Genomic DNA, 18350 nt, shown 5'->3' on the forward strand with positions numbered 1-18350 from the left:
TCCCTCCATTGCCCCCCCCCCATCAGCCCTGTTTAGCTGGTCTGCCCTTGCTGGGGGGCCCGAAAAAATTATGGGCCCGGCTTCCCTGGCTCCCCCCCCCCCCCCGTCGGCCCTGTTTAGCCAGTCCGCCCTTGCTTGGGGGCCCGAAAAATTTTTTTCACTGGGGCCCGAACCCTCTCTCGGCGGCCCTGTGTCTTCTGTTGGCATGTGGGGCACAATGACAGATAAGCGTCCATGAAAGAACAAGTTAAGAATTACTTAGACAAATTAGATGTCTTCAAGTTGACAGGTCCTAATGAAATACTTCCTAGAATACTTAAGGAACTAGCTGAAGAGATCTCTGAGCCATTAGCGATTATCTTTGAAACTTGTGGAGGACAGAAGAGATCCCAGAGGACTAGAAAAAGGCAAATACAGTACCTATCTATAAAAAGGGGGATAAGAAAAATGCAAGGAATTATAGACCAGATAACTTAACTTTGGTATCCGGAAAGATAATGGAGCAAATAATCAAACAATCAATTTGTAAGCACCTAGAAGATAATAAAGTGATAAATAAAGTCAATATGTCAAAAACAAATCATGCCAAACCAACCTAGTATCCTTCTTTGACGGGGTAACAAGCCTTGTGGATATGGGGGAAGCAGTAGATGTGTTACATCTTGACTTTAGTGAGGCTTTTGATACTGTCTCACCTAACCTTCTCATAAGCAAACTAGGGAAACCATAGCCTAGACAAACTTACTAGAAGGTGGGTGAACAATTGGTTGGAAAAGCTTACTTCTAGAGTAGTTATCAATGGTTCACTGTCATGCTGGAAAGACATATAAAGTGGGGTCTTGCAGAGATCTGTCCTGGGTGTAGAGCTATTCAATATCTTCATAAATGATTTGGATAGTGGCACAAGAGAGTACACTTAAAAAGTTTGTGGATGATACCAAGCTAGGAGAGGTTGCACACGTTGGAGGACAGGATTAGAATTCAAAATGACCTTGACAAACTGGAAAAATATTCTGAAATAAATAGGATGAAATTCAATAAGGATAAATACAAAGTACTACGCTTAGGAAGGAATAATCAATTGCACAAATACAAAATGGGAAATGACTGGCTAAGAAGGAGTACTGCAGAAAAGGATCTGGGAGTTATAGTGGATCACAAACTAAATGAATCAACAATGTAATACTGTCTCAAAAAAAGTGAACATTATTCTGAGATGTATTAACAAGAATGCTGTGAGCAAGACACGAGAAGTAATTCTGCCACTCTATGGAGGAGCACTGATAAAGCCTCAACTGGAGTAATGGCCAGTTCTGGCCACCACACTTTCGTAAAGATGTGGACAAACTGGAGAAAGTCCAGAGGAGAGCAACAAAAATGATTAAAGATGTTTAGAAAACATGGCCTACAGGGAAAGACTGAAAAATATTAGCATTGTTTAGTCTGGAGAAGACAAAACTGAGAAGGGGACATTATAGTGTTCAGGTATGTAAAAGGAGGAGGGTGAGAAATTGTTCTCCTTAACCACTGAGGACAGGACAAGAAGTAGTGGGCTTAAATTGCAGCAAGGGATATATAGGTAAGATATTAGGAAAAACTTCCTAACTGTAAGAGTAGTTAAGCACCGGAACACATTACCTAGAGCAGAGGTTCTCAGCCTGGCTTAGACTTGCCGAAGCCTGAGCCCCACCACTTGGGACCAAAGCTGAAGCCTGTGCCCCACGGCTTAGGGCTGAAGCTGAAACCTGAGGGCTTCAGCCCTGGGTGGCAGGGCTCAGGTTACAGGCCCCTTGCCTGGAGCTGAAGCCCTTGGGCTACGGCTTTGACCTCTCCCCCTGCCCAGGGTGATGGGGCTCGGGCTTTGGCCCCCCCATCCGGGGCAGTAGGGCTCAGGTGGGCTCAGGCTTCGGTCCCCCCTACTGGGGTCATCTAGTAATTTTTGTTGTCAGACGAGGGTCATGGTGCAATGAAGTTTGAGAACCCCTGACCTAGAGAGGTTGTGGAATCTCCATCAGTGGTGTTTTTTAAGAACAGGTTAGACAAACACCTGTCACTGATGATCTGGATAATACTTAGTCTTTCCTCAGTGCAGGGGACTGGACTAGATGACCTATTGTGGTCCCTTCCAGTCCTACATTTCTATGTTTCTATGATAGTGTTGGATCCAAGCACAGAATACACATGAAGAGATTTGGTTCCATGTAGTGAAAGTCTTTGCTAGAGGTTGTCTGATAACAAGTAAGTGCTGCACCTTAAGTTTGATGTGGATCTCCAGAGTGGAGGAAAGTTCCTCCTTCCACAGTGTCTTGATTGCTTTGTGGCTCTGTGAAGCCAGAGATTATGATCTCATAATGGGTGAGTTCTTTGACAAGAGCTGTCTTGTACCCAGTGTCTTTCAGTGTTTGCATGTTCCATGTAGTAACACAACGTCGCCCCCCCCCCCCCCAAAGGGCTGGTTTGGACTTCCAGGACTTCCTGGAAGTTGGGATAATGGGGGCTGCACTTTCTTGAAGCGGGATTTGGGTCATGCCTGTCTTACATCTGCAGAACACACCCCTACTCCTGGAGCTGGTAATAGCAGGGGCTTTAACCCTGGTGCTGTTGTCATGGTCTGCGATGGCTGTTTGCCATTTTGTTTCATTGTGCCTCCTTGGGATTGGGGGAGATATATTTGAGTTGTATTTCTATAAAGTTGAAAATAACTATTTTGCATAGAAAATAAGTACAAATCCTTTTAGAAGGTGTTTCATGTTGTTAGTTGAAATTGGGTGATAAAAGATTTTAAGAAGAGAAGAATTCCATTTTGGAACAGTCTAGGAATAATGCGTTTTATAAAATGGTTTATTCAGTTCAGTCTGCTGCTCCAAATATGTTCTCCTGCCCTGTGGATGGCAAATCACTTATAGTAATAAACAAAAAATGTATAATGCCTGGTCCAAAGAGAAATGCATCTGAATTTTTAAACTGGAATTTTCAAAGGATCCTAAACAAGACAGGCACCCAACTCCCACTGAATTTCCCTGTGCTGATATGAACCACTGTAATGCAAATAATAACTTTCATCTGGTTTTCACTGTAGAATAATCCGGTCCCTTTCCCTGTATAGCATCATTCACTGGAGGATCTCAAAGCACTTGCTACATATTAAGAATAAAGCCCTGTGTGACACCCGTTTTACTGATGGCGAAACTAAGGTAGGAAATCAAAACTGCCTATCTCAGAGCAATGGTAGGGCTGGCAGAGAGCCTGACTGTGTGACCTATTCTTAGAAAGAACAGGAAATAATATCCCTGGGGCTGGGTAAGCGACGTCCCTAAGTGCCAGAGATGGGCCAGATGCCCGTCCGTCCCCACCAGCCTGGGAGCGTTTGGACCCCGCCCGGAGCTACGTTGTGGCTTGCTCCCGGCTCCGAGGACGGCCTGCCTTTCCCCCTAACCCCTGCCCCCGGGTGCAGCACTTGCTTGGCAAGGGCAAGCAGCTCCCTGGCCGAGCCTGGGAGGCGTGAGAGAGGCTGGCTCCGCAGCGGCACGTGCTCCTGCCTGCTCCCCGGGGCCTCCCGACCCCGCGCGCCCGGCGATGCCAAGTGCTAGCCGGCGAGTGGATAATTCCTGCGCCATTTAGGGGAGCGGATTAATTTGGCCAGTTAATCCCCCGGCGCGGAGGGGGCAGAGCGAAGGCGGGAGGGGCCGAGGGAGGCCGGGGCTCCGGCACATGCGCTTTGCCCAGGGGACTCGAGGAGCGGCGAGAAAGTTGCCTGGGAGAGCAGCCGGGGAGGGACGGGCGCGTTGTCACCCCGGAGCTCCGCGCGGGAGGCGGCTCTGCTGGCTCAGCCCCGAGCTGGAGCGGGACCGCCGAGCCTGCACTCCGCACCCGCCTCACGCCAGCCAGGAACCCGCCACCCTCCCGCAGCGGCGGCGGGAGGATGAACTTTAACCGGGACTGGAGGATGCTGCGTGGGCTGCACTGAGCCCGCCACCCGGCGCCACTCGCACCTGCCAGTGAGAGGAGCATCTGCGGGGCCGAGAGTCCAGGCGCTGCTGCTTTGTCCCCCCCCTCCCCACGCCCAGCCATGGTGGGCGCGGGGCTCCGGGCTCAGCCCTCGCCTTGACAGCTCGAGAGACCCCGGCAGCGTCTCAGCCCCCTCCTTGCACGCCTCCCACCTGCGCCTCTCCCCCAGCCCTGGCGCGGCTGCCTGGAGCTCTCCCGCTGCCCGCTCCTCAGCGCCCGGAGCTGGCTTCCCTGTGCGTTCAGCCGGCTTGGGATGAAGCCCTCCGCAGGGGGTGCCGCTAAGTGAAGCCCACTGGTCTCCTGGGGCTTCTTCGCCCTCTGCCCGCCGTCGTCCTCTCTCCGCTGGCTCCGATGGGGCTGGAAGTGCCGCCCCTCGCCGCCCCCCAGACCATGCTCTTCAAGCTGAGGAAAGTTCGCAAGCGGCGAGAGATGCTGCTGCCGCAGCTGGGCTTCATCTGCGCCATCCTCTTCTTCGTGTGGTGCATGTCCAGCCTGCTCTCCAAACTAGGTAGGTGGCCGCGGGGGTGAGCAGAGTACAAGCCCCTGGACAGCCAGGGATGTCGGGGCTGGCCTGGGGCAGTGCCTGGCTGTGCACCAGGGTGGGGGGCTCGCTGTTTGCACGCTGCCTCTGCCAGGCTAGCTCGTTGTCAGTGTATCTTTATTAACTCCGGCAACAAACATGTTTGTAAAGCGGGGAGGCCGCAGGTAGGTCAGGAAGGATGGGCTGGCTGGGTCCTGGGTCCTGGTGAGGAGGCGGCACTAAGCTGTTCAGCTGCCCCCAGACCTATCTGTCAGTAAAAAGTGACGTCCCCCGCGCCCCCAAGTGAGTGAGTTTGCCTGGATAATGATGCTTAATGCCCAGTGGGATTAAAGCAAAGCAGTGCTCAGGTAACCACACCTTTTAGCTAGCTGCGTTCTCGTAGGAGCATTTCATAGTTCATGACTTGGCTCCCTTTTACTGAACAACTTCACGTGCAGTTAAGGAGAGGGTGAGAGGACTGGCTCCTCCTCACAAATCATGATATGTAACAATACTTTGCATTTCTCTAGCACCTTTCATCCAAGGATCCCAAAGCACTTTTAAATGCATCCCTCTGAGGGGCATAAATATTAAGCTCATTTTACAGATGAGGAAACCCAGCCACAGGAATTACATGCATTGCACAAAGTCATACAGTAGTTGAGTTCCTGGGCCTGAAGTAGAACGCAGGAATGGTGTCTTCCATTTGTTTCTCTAGCCACTTGACTGCTTGCAGAATTTTAAAAAGACCAAGATAAGGTTTTGGATATAATCTAAAACTACTTCATTTTTCCCAGAGTACCATACTGATTGAACCGATTTTAGGACAAATAATATTGAGAGTCTGATATTATTTAAACATTTTATATGTTTTAAATTAGTCTGTTACATCTGTACAAGTATTTTTAAATTAGAACATTATGAACTGCTGCATTTATACATTTTGATCCTGGAATGCTTTTCATTCTCCGTAGTTTGCTCGTTTTTTTTTTTTTTTTTTTTTCCTGATCACACAGTTTGTGCTTTAAAAATGTAACTTTGGGTCTCAATTCTGCAGGTTGTTTCACATTGCCTTTCCCCTGTGGAGACCAAATGAGGTCAGTGGGGCACTGCACAGGTGCAGGGATGCACCCATCAAACTTCCACTAGAATTATTTTTTAAACACAGATTTTAGCTATAGCTTTAATTTAAGACAATCAAGGTCCTGCAAGAGCAGATCAGGGCCTTTATTCTCTTAAAGCTGGAGCTAAAATATGTATTTAGAAACGATTCCAGTGGAAGTTTTAATGCTTGATAACACTCTCCTGTTCAAACTGTTGCTGGTTACACTTGATACTGATCTGTGATGACAAGCCATTAGTGAAAGAAGTTAGTACTCTACATTCTTATAAGTGTGCTATTGGCTTCAGATTTTTGGAAATTATTCTGTGTTGTAGTCTTAAAAACTACAATTTTCCACATTTTGAACGATTTATCATACCTAGTTTTGATTTTTTGTTGCACTGGTTTGTGAAAATAACTGCAATGTGATTTGGTCATGAGTTTTTGGATGCAAATAAGCTTTCTCAGAACTGATTTTTTTTGGTCACAAAATCTTGGTATCATGAAAGTTACACTTTAAATTTCAACTGTTGCCAACAAGTTCAGCCTACCCTATCCAGGCAGAAAAGCCTGAGAGAGAAGACCCTGAGAAAACAGAGCAGAAATTGCTATATAAGCTCTCCAGACACAGAGGGGAAACCCTGACTAACCAGGGGAAAGCTGGGTCAGGTACTGTTTTTAACTGATTAATTTGTAATGAATCATCACATAAACACTAATCATCAGTTCTCAGTTTGCTGTAATTGTTGCAGCAGTAGAACATTTTGGCAATGGCACTGACCAAACTAACTTTAGGGCCAGATTTTTTCAGTCCTTACTCAGGCAAAATGCCCACTTGTGATGGGGTACACAAGGTCTTTGGTGGCCCCTGATGGAAACTATGTGGTCCTACCACACCCCACCCCAGGAAAGGAACAACAAAGGTGGGTCCTCCAGGCCTCTCTAGACAGGCTGCATAAAACAGCCAATCAAAGCCCAGCAGGCTTAGATAAAAGGAGCTGCAGGGCCTGAACAGGCCAGTTCCTGACTGGGACCATAGGAGCTTGATGGAGAACCTCAAGATGGGTTCTGGTGGCATTGGCATTCAGTGAAGGGGATCTGAGAATTTCAGCCTTGAGCTGAGGATGAAGAGAAAGGGACAATGTGGGAAAAGGCCCAGGGAATAGCAGCAGTGAAGTGGAAACAGCAACACGTGGCTGCTGTTTATAGGGTCCCTGGGTTGGGACCTGGAGTAGTGGATGGACTGGGTTCCCCCACTGGCCACTAGCTAAGTGGCTTAAACCCTGAGAAGTGGAGAAGGCTTCTTCAGAAGCCTCAGTAAAGGGTGGGATTTAAAGTTCCCAGAGATGGCTCTGAAGACCCTGATGAGGGCAGATAAAATGTTGAACTCTTTGCTATCCTGGAAGAGGTTCAGTCCTTTTTTGACTGTGACAACGGGTACCAGGAGCAGGAAAAAGAGTGCAGTACCACACCCAGCTACTAGAAGGCACTCAAGTGTCCCCATCACAACTTGGTACTGGAAGTGGGAACTTTGGGACCACACCCTGAAATAAGGACACAATGGAGAAGTGAAAAGAGTTCTAACCCAGCATCAGCACAGCTCTGCTGAAACTCAGCAGGTGCTAGCTGAAGGGTAACAAGGATCCCAGCAGCCATGACAGGGACACCAAAATTCATACACCTGTTTCTGGGGAGGACTGGTTCTGTGAAGCAAATTTCGGTGTTGCTTCAGCAGCTCAGTGAGGCTCACAGAGAATGGCAGGAGGTGCGGCGGGATCTGCAACAGTGGCTAGCCTGGGTAGAGGAGCAGCAGCAGTGCCTGTTATGGATCCTGCAGGGAAGAAGCAGCAATGGCTATTGATCATGGGAAGACCACAAGGATCTAGCGGGCTGGAGGCCTGAGGCCAAGGAGATGTTATGGTTGTGGACAGATGGAACATTTCAGAAAGGCTTGCCCTTGGGCGAACTGGGGGAAAAGACTGAGTTGCTGGTGTGAACTAAGGTAAGAGCCATAGAAACTCCTCCAGGGCTGATGAAGAGGAATGAGGCCCAGTTGAAGACATGCTCTGCCTGTGGTCAATTTGGACGTATTAGGAGAATCTACCCCTATATGAACCATGATAGCAAGAGTGACTATGGGCAACAGGGTACTGAAAGGGCCTCAAGGGATATTCTGCCAGTTGTCAGAGCTGGGGCAGGGGTGGTATGTTTTGCCTCCAGGGTGGCAGGGCATTGAAAATGACATTGCCCTTATAGAGAAATGAGTGGCAACAAGAGGAAAAGGAGACCCCAAAATCAGGCAAACTAGGAATAGTCAAAGGAGTGAGCAAGAAAGAATAGGGGTAACCAACAGTGCAAAAGCAGTAGTTACAGGCAAAGGGGATGTAGCGCTGATGGCAGTAGAGAACACACCTACTCAAAAGGCCTGCAGAGTAGGAAATGGGTAGAAATTGGGGCACAAGGTTGTTACCACAGAGAGGAGGTAGGTTGAAGTTAAGGTGAATACAGAGGCCACAGAGAAGGCTGACCCTCTGTAGTCTTGGGAACACGTGTAGCTGAGGTCCAAGAAACAAAGGAGATTGTGTGAAGGTTGCACTCTGTAGTGGAGAGATTCTGAAAGGAAGTGCAGGAGACACTCTGGGGGAAGGATCAGTTGCACCTGGAAGTGTGCCAGCTACAAAAAAATAAAGTCAAAGCGATAACGCTTGTGCCCTGGTGAAGGCACAGACTGTTGACCTTCCAGGGGGCGACCGTTCAGAACAAAATGTTTAAGAGGTGGAGCTAGGCCTTAAATAGAGTGGAGAGCTCAGTAGAGGGGAGGAGGGAGGAACAAAGGGAGTTCCTCTTTGGGAAGAGCCCGAGGAAGGCAAATCCTTTCTGAAGACCTGCCTAGCAAGGTCAGCAACCTACAGGGGGCACCGGGAGCAGGAAAAATGCAGTGCCACATCCAGCTGCTAGGAGGCAGTCAAGAGGTGTGTCTCTGTCACACCACTGAAGATAAATTGTGTCTGAGTAAGAATGACAGGATCAGACCCTGAGCAACTTCTAGTATAAATCGTTCACTATAAGCAAGTAGGGTCATGATGAAAATAAAAAGGTCTTTTCTGCCCTTGGTTATAATTACGTCACTTCCATTAGCAAAACTGTTTACTTTGTTGTTTAGCTGTGTTGGTCCCAGGATATGAGAGAGAAAAGGTACTCGAGGCAATATCTTTTATTAGACCAACTTCTGTTGGTGGAAGCTACACACTTTTGAGCTACACACACCGCTTCTTACATGCTGTATTGAGAGAGATAAATTTAACAAATTCTGATCTTGCAATACTTGCTTAGGCAAAAATTTTAATGGGAATTTTGCCCCATTAAGGTATGAAGGATCTGAGATTTATTGATTGATTTTATGTCTGTCTTTCTGTCTCAACAGATCACCTACAAAATCTGGTTGATATAGTTGCCAAAATGTTCTAGTACTGACTGGGTCAGCTCTTTACAATAGATATACCTTGACTTATTAATCTGTTAAATAAAAAGTAGCTGGAAAAAGTGTGCATGTGATTTTTTTTTTGATGAAACAATATACAACATTTTACATGTGTGTGTGTGTGTATATGTGTATCTGAAGATTTCAACATCTAACTTAGTTTCCCAGTGTACTTGTTGGGTGGATATATACAGTCCAATTAAGAAGATCTGGATAGCAATGCTGACAAACACTTTTGTGTTTAATATAGGACAAGAATCCACTATTACAGACAAAAATGTTTTGTCAGAAATATGGAGGAATAGAAGATTGATGGCCTCACATAATGTGACACATGAAGAAAAGAACTGTACAGAGCCAGGTAAAACCCAAAAGCTTTCTGGTATTTTGTAAGCTGTTGAGATCTACAGTATTGTGCAGTCATAGCCCAAGCTGCAGTAATGTGTCACTGTGAATATAAAAGTGTCAAACATGGAGGGGGGGAGACTGTGCCATGTAGAAAAAAGGTTTATGAGCAAAGTAATGGGTGATACTGCTAAGCAACTCAAAGGTTTTATCTACTGAAGCTAAAAGGTAATGTTCAGACATAAAACTGTGTATGAGTCCTCATGAGACTTGTCTTGGAGGCTGGATCTCACACATTTTCTTTCCTTTTTGGTCATTGTTTCTGTCTTGTTGCTGCTATGTATGTTGTGTTGGTAGTAACGGTGCATTTTTTTATTAAACGGTGGATAGTAAAGGTTACAAGACTGAAATACTTATTTGGGTTTACAGTACCATTGAATCAATTTCTGTACGTTTAATGTTGCACTGAGCTATCTGTTCAGGTTCTTAGCTTCCACTAATGTCAGAATTGCTGTCTCTGAAGAGGAAGGAAGAATGGGGGCATTTAAGCATTCACTCTACCTCACTCTATCAGTCCTGGCCATGATAGTGATTGTGTGGAGTGACAGAAGATACTGTCTGATGTGAGTTTGGACCTCTAGAGCTCTCACCCTCCCATCTGTGTTCCCATTATCATCCCTCCCTTTGTGGTTCATGGTGGGGTGGAGGAAGGAAGTTTCATCAACTGCAACACTGCTCATTGATCAGCCATTAGATGCATCCTCTCTCAAAAGCTGATGGCATCAATTCCATAATACTACCAGCCTCCGTTAACTAGAGGGGTTGGGAGTCATGCAACCCCTTCTTCAGTTGGGTGTCTATTGAAGCACTAATGCACCTTTCCATAGGGCTAGCATCACTACTCCCATGTGCATTTTTAAGGGTGAAGTGAAAGAGGATTAACCAGCGTCAGTAGGACACAAACCTTTTTATCTATGTTGATGATCCAGAGTTTCTGTTTGGGTATTGGATATGTGCAAAGAAGTCTGTGGTATATTTGCACATGTAAAACGGTGACAGTTGACTTCACTTTAAAAGTTCTTCATATAGAAGAGCAAAACAGATATCTTTTGGTAAAATCTGACTATTTCTGATGAATAGTCAAATTTCTTACTCGTGTGCATGTTATGAGCGGAATGCATTAATATGAGTGTCTGCCCATGTGTACGTGCATACATGCGTATGCACACATGTCGTCAGTGCTGAGCTAACTGAGACGTACAATATCCCAGGAAATGGATCAAAGGGATTCTCTTTAAAAGTCTTCAGTATTAATGGGAGTTACTTTCTGGGATGATATGGGAGTTCATTTCCTTACTTTGGAGATTATATATGCACATATGGGGGAAATCATGTTCCATATGCTATGTATAGCAAGGGGGGGAGGAATGACTTGAGCAGTGCTGACAAGCCCAGGAATTCAAAAATCATGAAGCAACCCCCCAAAATCATGAAAGATTTTTAAACGAATTCTCTCCCCCCCTCCCATGTATTTCTCTCGATTTTTTTGAACCTTTAAGGTGCCCTTGGGTCACATTTTCAAGCTTTTCTCCACAACTATGAAGGCTGGAAACTTTACACTTTTTAAAAAAAGTGTAAAAGCTGAAATTCTCAGTCACATGCCTCCAGGAGCTGGAGCTTTAAGAAAAACACCAAATATTGTGAGACTCACAATAAAATAACAAGATCTGGCTATGCTGCTTAAGTCAATTTTTTTTTAAAAAGGTGTTACCTAAAGTTAATATTTAAATCAATTTACCAAATCATATCACAGAAAGATAGCAGCAGTGTTTTTGAGTCACTTCCTCTTCTACAGTTTGTGTATAGCTTATCTCTAGGTGTACCATAGGGTGACGGGAAGAGAGACTGAGGGAGTGTCTAGATATAAGGCTGCAAATAGAGAAAACATCCCTCCCTCTCTGAGAGTGTGATGTTTGTAGCTAGAGAGGAAAGATGTCTTAAGAACCTAGGAGCTTAGAAGTGATTATTGTTAACTGATAACTTCTAGAGCCTGTGAGATTTTTCTATTGTTGCTGCTCCTGTCTGTTTTAAAGGCTGGAATGTGAGGCCTGAAGCTTTATAAGGCAAAGCAATATGGACCACAAACTCCTACAGAAGAGTGAGCATGTAACACTCACATCATCTCTGTGAGATACCTAATAAGTACAGTCCCTATTGCAAATATGAGCACTGGATCACAGAGAGGTTAAGGATCTTGTCCCTGGTCACACAAAGTTTGTGACAAAACCAGTAATGGTAATTGCTAGTGCCCTACCAAATTCACATCCATGATATCTGGTTTCCCCCGTGAAATCTGGTCTTTTGTATACTTTTATCCTATGCTATACAGACTTCAGGGGGGAGACCAGCATTTCTCAAACTGGGGGTCCCAACTCAAAAGAGGGTTGTGAGGGGAGCGGTCATAAGGCTATTGTAGGGGTGTTGCAGTATTGCCACCTTTACTTCTGTGCTCCCTTCAGAGCTGCATGGCTGGAGAGTGGCGGATGCTGACTGGGAGCCCAGCTCTGAAGGCAGTGGCACAGCCAGCAGCAACACAGAAGTAAAGGTGGTAGTACCAAACCATGCCACCTTTATTTCTGCACTGCTGTTGGTGGCAACACTGCCTTCAGAGCTGGGCTCCCAGCCAGTAATGGCAGACCTTCCTGCAGCTGGGGGTGGTTTCTGGAAGTGGGTCTGACAGGCCCCGGGAGCAGCCACTAGGCCAGGGAACCCCCAGCCCTGCCCCTCCCTGGCTCTGGGCCCAGCATCCTGGCGCTCGGAGGGCTAAAGGGGCTTTGGGCTGGCTGTGCATTTGTGGGGGTGGACATGCACCCCTCCCAACCATGCCGCCCTGGGCGGTTGCCCACGTCACCCATCTGTAAGGCTGACCCGATCCTCTCCCCCCACCATGCCACCCTCACTTCTGCACTACTGCTGGTGGCAGTGCTGCCTTTAGAGCTGGGCACCCGGCCAGCAGCCATTGCTCTCCAGCCGCCCAGCTCTGAAGGCCGCACCACCGCCCGCAACAGTGCAGAAGTAAGGGTAGCAATCCCTCAATCCCCCTACAATAACCTTGTGACCCTCCCAATGACCCTCTTTTGGGTTGGGAGCCCCACGGTTACAATACCATGACATTTCAGTTTTAAGTGTCTGAAACACTGAAACTTATGATTTTTCAAAGCAGGTTGTTTGATGGGTGGGAGTTATCAGCTGCCCCAGGAACATCCCATAAAAGGCATGTCTGGCCAACAAAACTCCAAAAAAGCCAAGAAATTGGGTTTTGAGAAGCTACAGAGCCAGGCCTAGGGCTCCTATGTGGATGGCTCAGGCTTCAAGAAAATCTTGCAAGGATTCTGGAGACTGAACTCTCTGTTTATTCCAAGTGGAGTAACTCCCACCCATCAAACAACCTTCTTTGAAAAGGTGCATTATTGCTACTCCTCTGTAGCTTTCCATAGGATGGGGTGATTGAACCTCAAGTTAGTAAGAAAACCATCAGAAAGGGATGGTGATCATTAGTATCTTCATGGTTCTAATTCGTTTACAATCACCTTTTTTGCCTTTTCCAAATTCTTATTGCCATCTGCCAGTGGTCACAGTAGCTCACAGTGCCATCTGTCCACCATGACTGACTTACAGATTCTCTACTCCCGATGCCACAGTGTCTCTTGTTATAAAATGCTCCCACGATCTCCGTTTTCTCCAGAACTCTGAGTAACATTTTGAGAGCAATTACAAGTGGGGAGTGATTAGAATGTTTCTAAGTGGAAGACACACAGCAACAGCCAGTCATGTGACTCAGCTGAATCATTAGAATATTGGAGCAGTTGATTTGGATTGCTTCCAACACAGAAAATATTCTCCACTAATAACTGCGTTGAATAGGAGAACACTTCAATAATTTGCCATGGATTAGGAATAATAAATATATTAGAATAAATTGCTGTTCGTACTCGTCTCAAACTAATTGGTGGGCTGCTTTGAAATGGAAGTTGTGACTCTGCCTAGGGACCCCTCCCTCTACAGTTCATGAGCTATGTTGATTTACACCAGCTGAGGATCTGGTTCAGTGTGCCACTCCTATGGATATAAATGGGTACAGATGAAGGATGGCTCAGGGGCAGGGTAAGGCTCACCATTTATTTCAGATTTGCACCTTTTCTTTTTTTCAGAAATAATAAGGTACATTATAGCAATCAATTCTCTACACTTAGTACAATGGAGGAAAAAAATTCACAATACACAACATCCCTCATACAATGTGCTTGCTAGCAGCAGGTGCACCTTTCACCTTCCTCTACAGCATATTGCACTTGCTGGTTGAACTACAGGAAATGATGGATTCTCTGTGACTTGAAGTCTTCAAATCAAGATTTGAGGACTTCAGCAACTCAGCTAGAGATTATGGACCTGCTGCAGTACTTGGTGGGTAAGGTTCTGTGGCCTATGAGGTGCTGGAGGTCGGACTAGATGATCATGATGGCCTCTCTGGCCTTAAAGGCTGAGTCCACTGTCAAAGCATAGAAAGAAAACAAAACTCTGATCTCCGTTATACCAGTGTAAATTCCGAGTAACTCTGACTTAAGTGGCATATATACTGATGTAACTGAGATCAGAATCAGGCCCAATAGTCATTACGCTGAGGTACATGTTACACTTAATTATTCAAGCTTTAGACTTGTGAGGAATACTGTAAATTGTAAAGAAACTACAGATACCTAGACATTTTTGTTAGTATATTGTAGTTAAAGCAATGAGAGCCCCATCCTGTTCCCACAGAAGTTAATGATGTTCTCATTCACTCTAGTGGCAGCAGGATTGGTTCCCAAACATTTTGCTAAGAAGAGAGCCCTTTTTTATTGTGCATTCACAAACTTTTTTTTTTTTATAAAGCACCCACCTCCATTAGCCTTATTTAATAAACACTATACCAGGATAAATACACCTTTCTCAAGGTATAGTAAGAATATGTTCTTTAAAGCACTAGATGAGAGCTAGGTATTTTAATTTTAATTCTCACAGCCATTTTAATATTTCAGTGACACTATACATCATGCTAATGTAAATATTACTCCTTTGCCTGTAAAATATACCTCCCCTTTTCACCCAGTACCTTTTAAGGTGTTTTTTTATAAAGCTGTAACAGTTTAGCCTAGATCACAGTCCCAGTTTGCAACTGGAGTGCCCAAATGATGACTAAATTTTGAAAGGTTTTGTTTAGCATTTTAATGTAAAAACTGTAACATGATCCACTATTACAACCATGCTTAAACACAGTATTTCTTTAAAATCAGTATGAACAGTTTTTTTTTTAATAGACAAAGGACATTCTTATGTTTAAGACTCTGATTCAGGAGATCTGGGTTCACTTCTCAGATCAGCCAGTCTCTTTGTAGCCTTGATTAAGTTATTGAATATATATCCTTAGTTCCTCATCTGTAAAATGGGGATAATTTTTTTCTTCCATGCTTTCATTATAAGACAATCTAGATTGTGAGCTCATCAAGGCCTGAGGTGTCTCCCATTGTCTCTGTACAGTGCCTACAGAGTAGGGCTCTTATCTCACTATTGTAATACAAAATCCTGTATTATGCTCTGCAAATGCTCCTTTTCTTTAATAACTACTCCAGCTTTCCTGCTCTGCTGCATAGAAAATGAACAACCACACTAATATCATTGATTTATTGCAAGTTTTGACTTTAAATGTTACTTTAGTCACATCCTTTAAACTCCCAAAGTCCCAGCCAGTAATTTGGCAGACTTTAATCTTAGTCTCAGGCTAAAAGAGACTGAAAACAAGGTAATGCTCAAGAGTTCTTGGTTTCAGATACAAATTCTTAGATGGAGAGAGCAACTCTCTCTATACATGTGCTGCAGAAAGATTTACTAACCAGCAAGCACAAAACTTATTCCAGTTGCTAGTTGTCATCTTCTTGTCTTGTAAAAAAATAGTCTCTGGACTCTCTCTTGACCCTGTAAATGCTGAGTGCTGAACTCTATAGATTGGGATCGCACTTGGATTTTTTTTTTCTGTTTTCTAGGGGAGTTGGATCTGTGATTTAAATGCATTTTTAGTGGACTTGTTGAGGGCAACCAACAAACATTTAATGGCAGATTATTCTTGTTTAAGGAATTTAGGAGCCAATCAGAATTTACTCCTAGAATTAGGTTCTGACATTGTCATTGTTATGTCAGGCTTATTGATGGGTGTGTTACAAGAGCTGGCAGGACGACGATGCCATTGAAGTTGTAAGCGCAGAAATGTTTTGTTCATGTTTGTTTTTCTTCTTCTTGTGAAATAATTTTTGCAAAGTGCTTACTCTGCATCTGAGCTAGAATTCTAGGAATAACCAATCACCTGCCTAGCTGTTTTCTTCCCAACGTGCTATTGAAACTGATGCCCGAAACATTAAAAAGCAGTGAAACCGAGCTCTCTGCATTTTGGCACAACCTGCCAGCAGGTTTCCCTTGAGAGCGAGATCACAAGATGAACTCCAGGGTAACTTATCCATTTCCCACGTCTAGGTGCCTAGACTGCAGGAGGTAGTTAAACGCACAGTAACTACATATCTATCTAAACCTGGCATTTAGTAATACTGTAAACAAAAACAGATGAAACAAATAAATGTCATTCAATATATATACCTCTATTGTTGAACTATGTAAAAGTATTACATGATACAATCACTATTTCATGTGACTCATGTTCACATACTGTTAATTTTTCTATGGTATCGAACATATTATATGGATAACGTCATTCTTAAAAGGTAAGTCTCTGTTTAAACTGGAAATGATCCTGAACCAAAATCACAGATCCCAAAATCTGGGGAAGTTCAGAACCAAATCTGAACTTTGTGGGTGGATGCTCTCACTCTCTCATGGTCTGAACCAAAGTTCCAGCTTTGAATACCCTAGAACTCTAACTGTGGATTGAGATCTAAACTGTGCAGTTTGAGTCCAGCTCTAATATTTAGGGTCATATGGCTGCATCACCATGTATGTGAGTACCTCACAATACTCCTGTAAGGTAGGTTGGTACTGTTATCCCTATTTTGCTGATGAGAAACAGAGGCTACATAAGTGACTTGCCCAAGGTCATATATAAAATCTGTGGTAGAGCATGGATTTGAATGTATGTCTCCTGAGTTTCAATCTAACACCTTACTTACAGGACCATCCCTTAAAAGAAGAAGAAAAAAAAAAAAAAAGCTCTGTTTTAGGGCCCCAGCAAAATACTCACCGGCTTCAATGGGATAGGACTGGACTTCTGTGCTGAGATTTCTCAAAATTAATGTTAATAAAACGGGCATTCAAATCTCCTTAAGCAGCTTTGAAAATCTCAGTCTTCATTAGAAACTGTGTGTGCAGGTGTGTATTTTGGATATACTTTTCTCCTCTAGTGTTGCTGTTTAGCTAGGCTCTTACTGAGTCCTCAAAAACTAAATCCACATGGAAATTCTAGACACTTTTCTGTTAGTAGAAAGGCCATATTTACATCTATCGGCCTTATACATACTTCCTATTTGCACTACTGACTTTTGTACTTTTTGCCTACCTTTGCCATTACTATTGTCCCTGATACATAGCCAGGTGTTGCAATCATGATGGAAAATGCTCCCATCTTTCTGTATCATGCATAGTTACATTCATACTTCACTCCACTGTTCTTGAAAATTGGGGTTGAAAAGGCATCATAAATTTTTATCCATGCTTCAGAGGTCAGCACAGGACAAAGTATTTATGAGATGTTGGATTGCTGGATAGATTTTAAAACATTGTAACAATTATTTGATTTTAAACAGGTGACTCTGGTTTGTGACGGCCCCGATCCTACCCTGTGTATTACATTTAAGTGCTGTACTTTCCAGTCTTGTTTGGCTTGCTTGCTTGCTTGTCCTGATTCTCCTACTGTCTGTCATTAAATCCCTTTTTTCTTAGCCTAATCTTATCCAAGGAAAGATATCTAGATGGGGGAGGGAGGGTAATTGGAAAGGAAATGCTCCCTTAAAATAAATTGTCTCAATTCTTAAAATGCCCAGAAAGTTCTGTGGATGACAGTACGGTCCCTTTAAAGATCTCTCTTTAGCCAGGGAAGAATCTGTCCTTACTTGTACTGAGATCCCTGAATTTTTTTCAATATCATTCTGAGGTGCCCAATGGAAACAAGCTAGATGGTATCCCAGATTCAGGGTCTTATAGTTTTGAAATGCCTAATGTTCATGCCCCAGGGAATTGAAAGAAACCTTTTTGGTTTGGTAGACCATATAATTTATAGATCTTCTGAAGGCCAGTAACCATGAAGGCTCACTTGGGCTGGATAAGACACATATGCTTTATGCAGTTACTGTGTGACCTCTCCATAGATCAGGAGGGAATCAGCTTCTTTTATGAAGCTCTATTTTAGCACGATTACATTTTTGGCTTGAAAAGTTTTGTTTGCATTGAAAATTGGCAGATCTTTACTAATGGCTTTTCTTCGGTCTGTACAGAAATCTCATTCTTCACTTTCAAATTATTCCATTAGTAGAGGTCACTTAAAGTTATTGTGGTTTGAAATTTTGATTTTTATATAACATTTCTTTGTCTCCCTCAAGCTTACTCCTTCAAGCGTCCTAAAGAGTGATCTCTGCTTCAAAATGTGTACTCTGGATATATTTAAAGAAACATGTATTGTTAGCAAATTTTGTTTGTAGTTCTGGGCTCAATTCTGCTCCCACTGACATCAATGAAAGGTTAGGGGTGCGTGTGGTTGGCCACTGACTTAATTGAGAGTAGGATTTTCCCATCTCTCTCTGCAGGTGTTCATGATTCTATGCAGAAGTAATGCTCAATGGAGAATTAAGATAATTGTA

The 18350-nt window shown here is 44.2% G+C and overlaps 1 protein-coding gene across 1 annotated transcript in view; it reads left to right on the forward strand.

Annotated features, from left to right (window-relative positions):
* The first annotated feature begins 4206 nt into the window (after positions 1-4206).
* SLC24A4 (solute carrier family 24 member 4) overlaps positions 4207-18350 on the forward strand; it is a 142728-nt gene continuing 128584 nt past the window's right edge. Inside the window, exons 1-2 of the mRNA XM_054027793.1 lie at positions 4207-4516; positions 9362-9472. Coding sequence (XP_053883768.1) covers positions 4360-4516; positions 9362-9472 — 268 coding nt within the window. The 5' untranslated portion in view covers positions 4207-4359. The remainder of the gene's footprint in view (positions 4517-9361; positions 9473-18350) is intronic.

This window comes from Malaclemys terrapin, chromosome 4 (assembly GCF_027887155.1).
Source record: "Malaclemys terrapin pileata isolate rMalTer1 chromosome 4, rMalTer1.hap1, whole genome shotgun sequence".
Classification (NCBI taxonomy): Eukaryota; Metazoa; Chordata; order Testudines; family Emydidae; genus Malaclemys; species Malaclemys terrapin.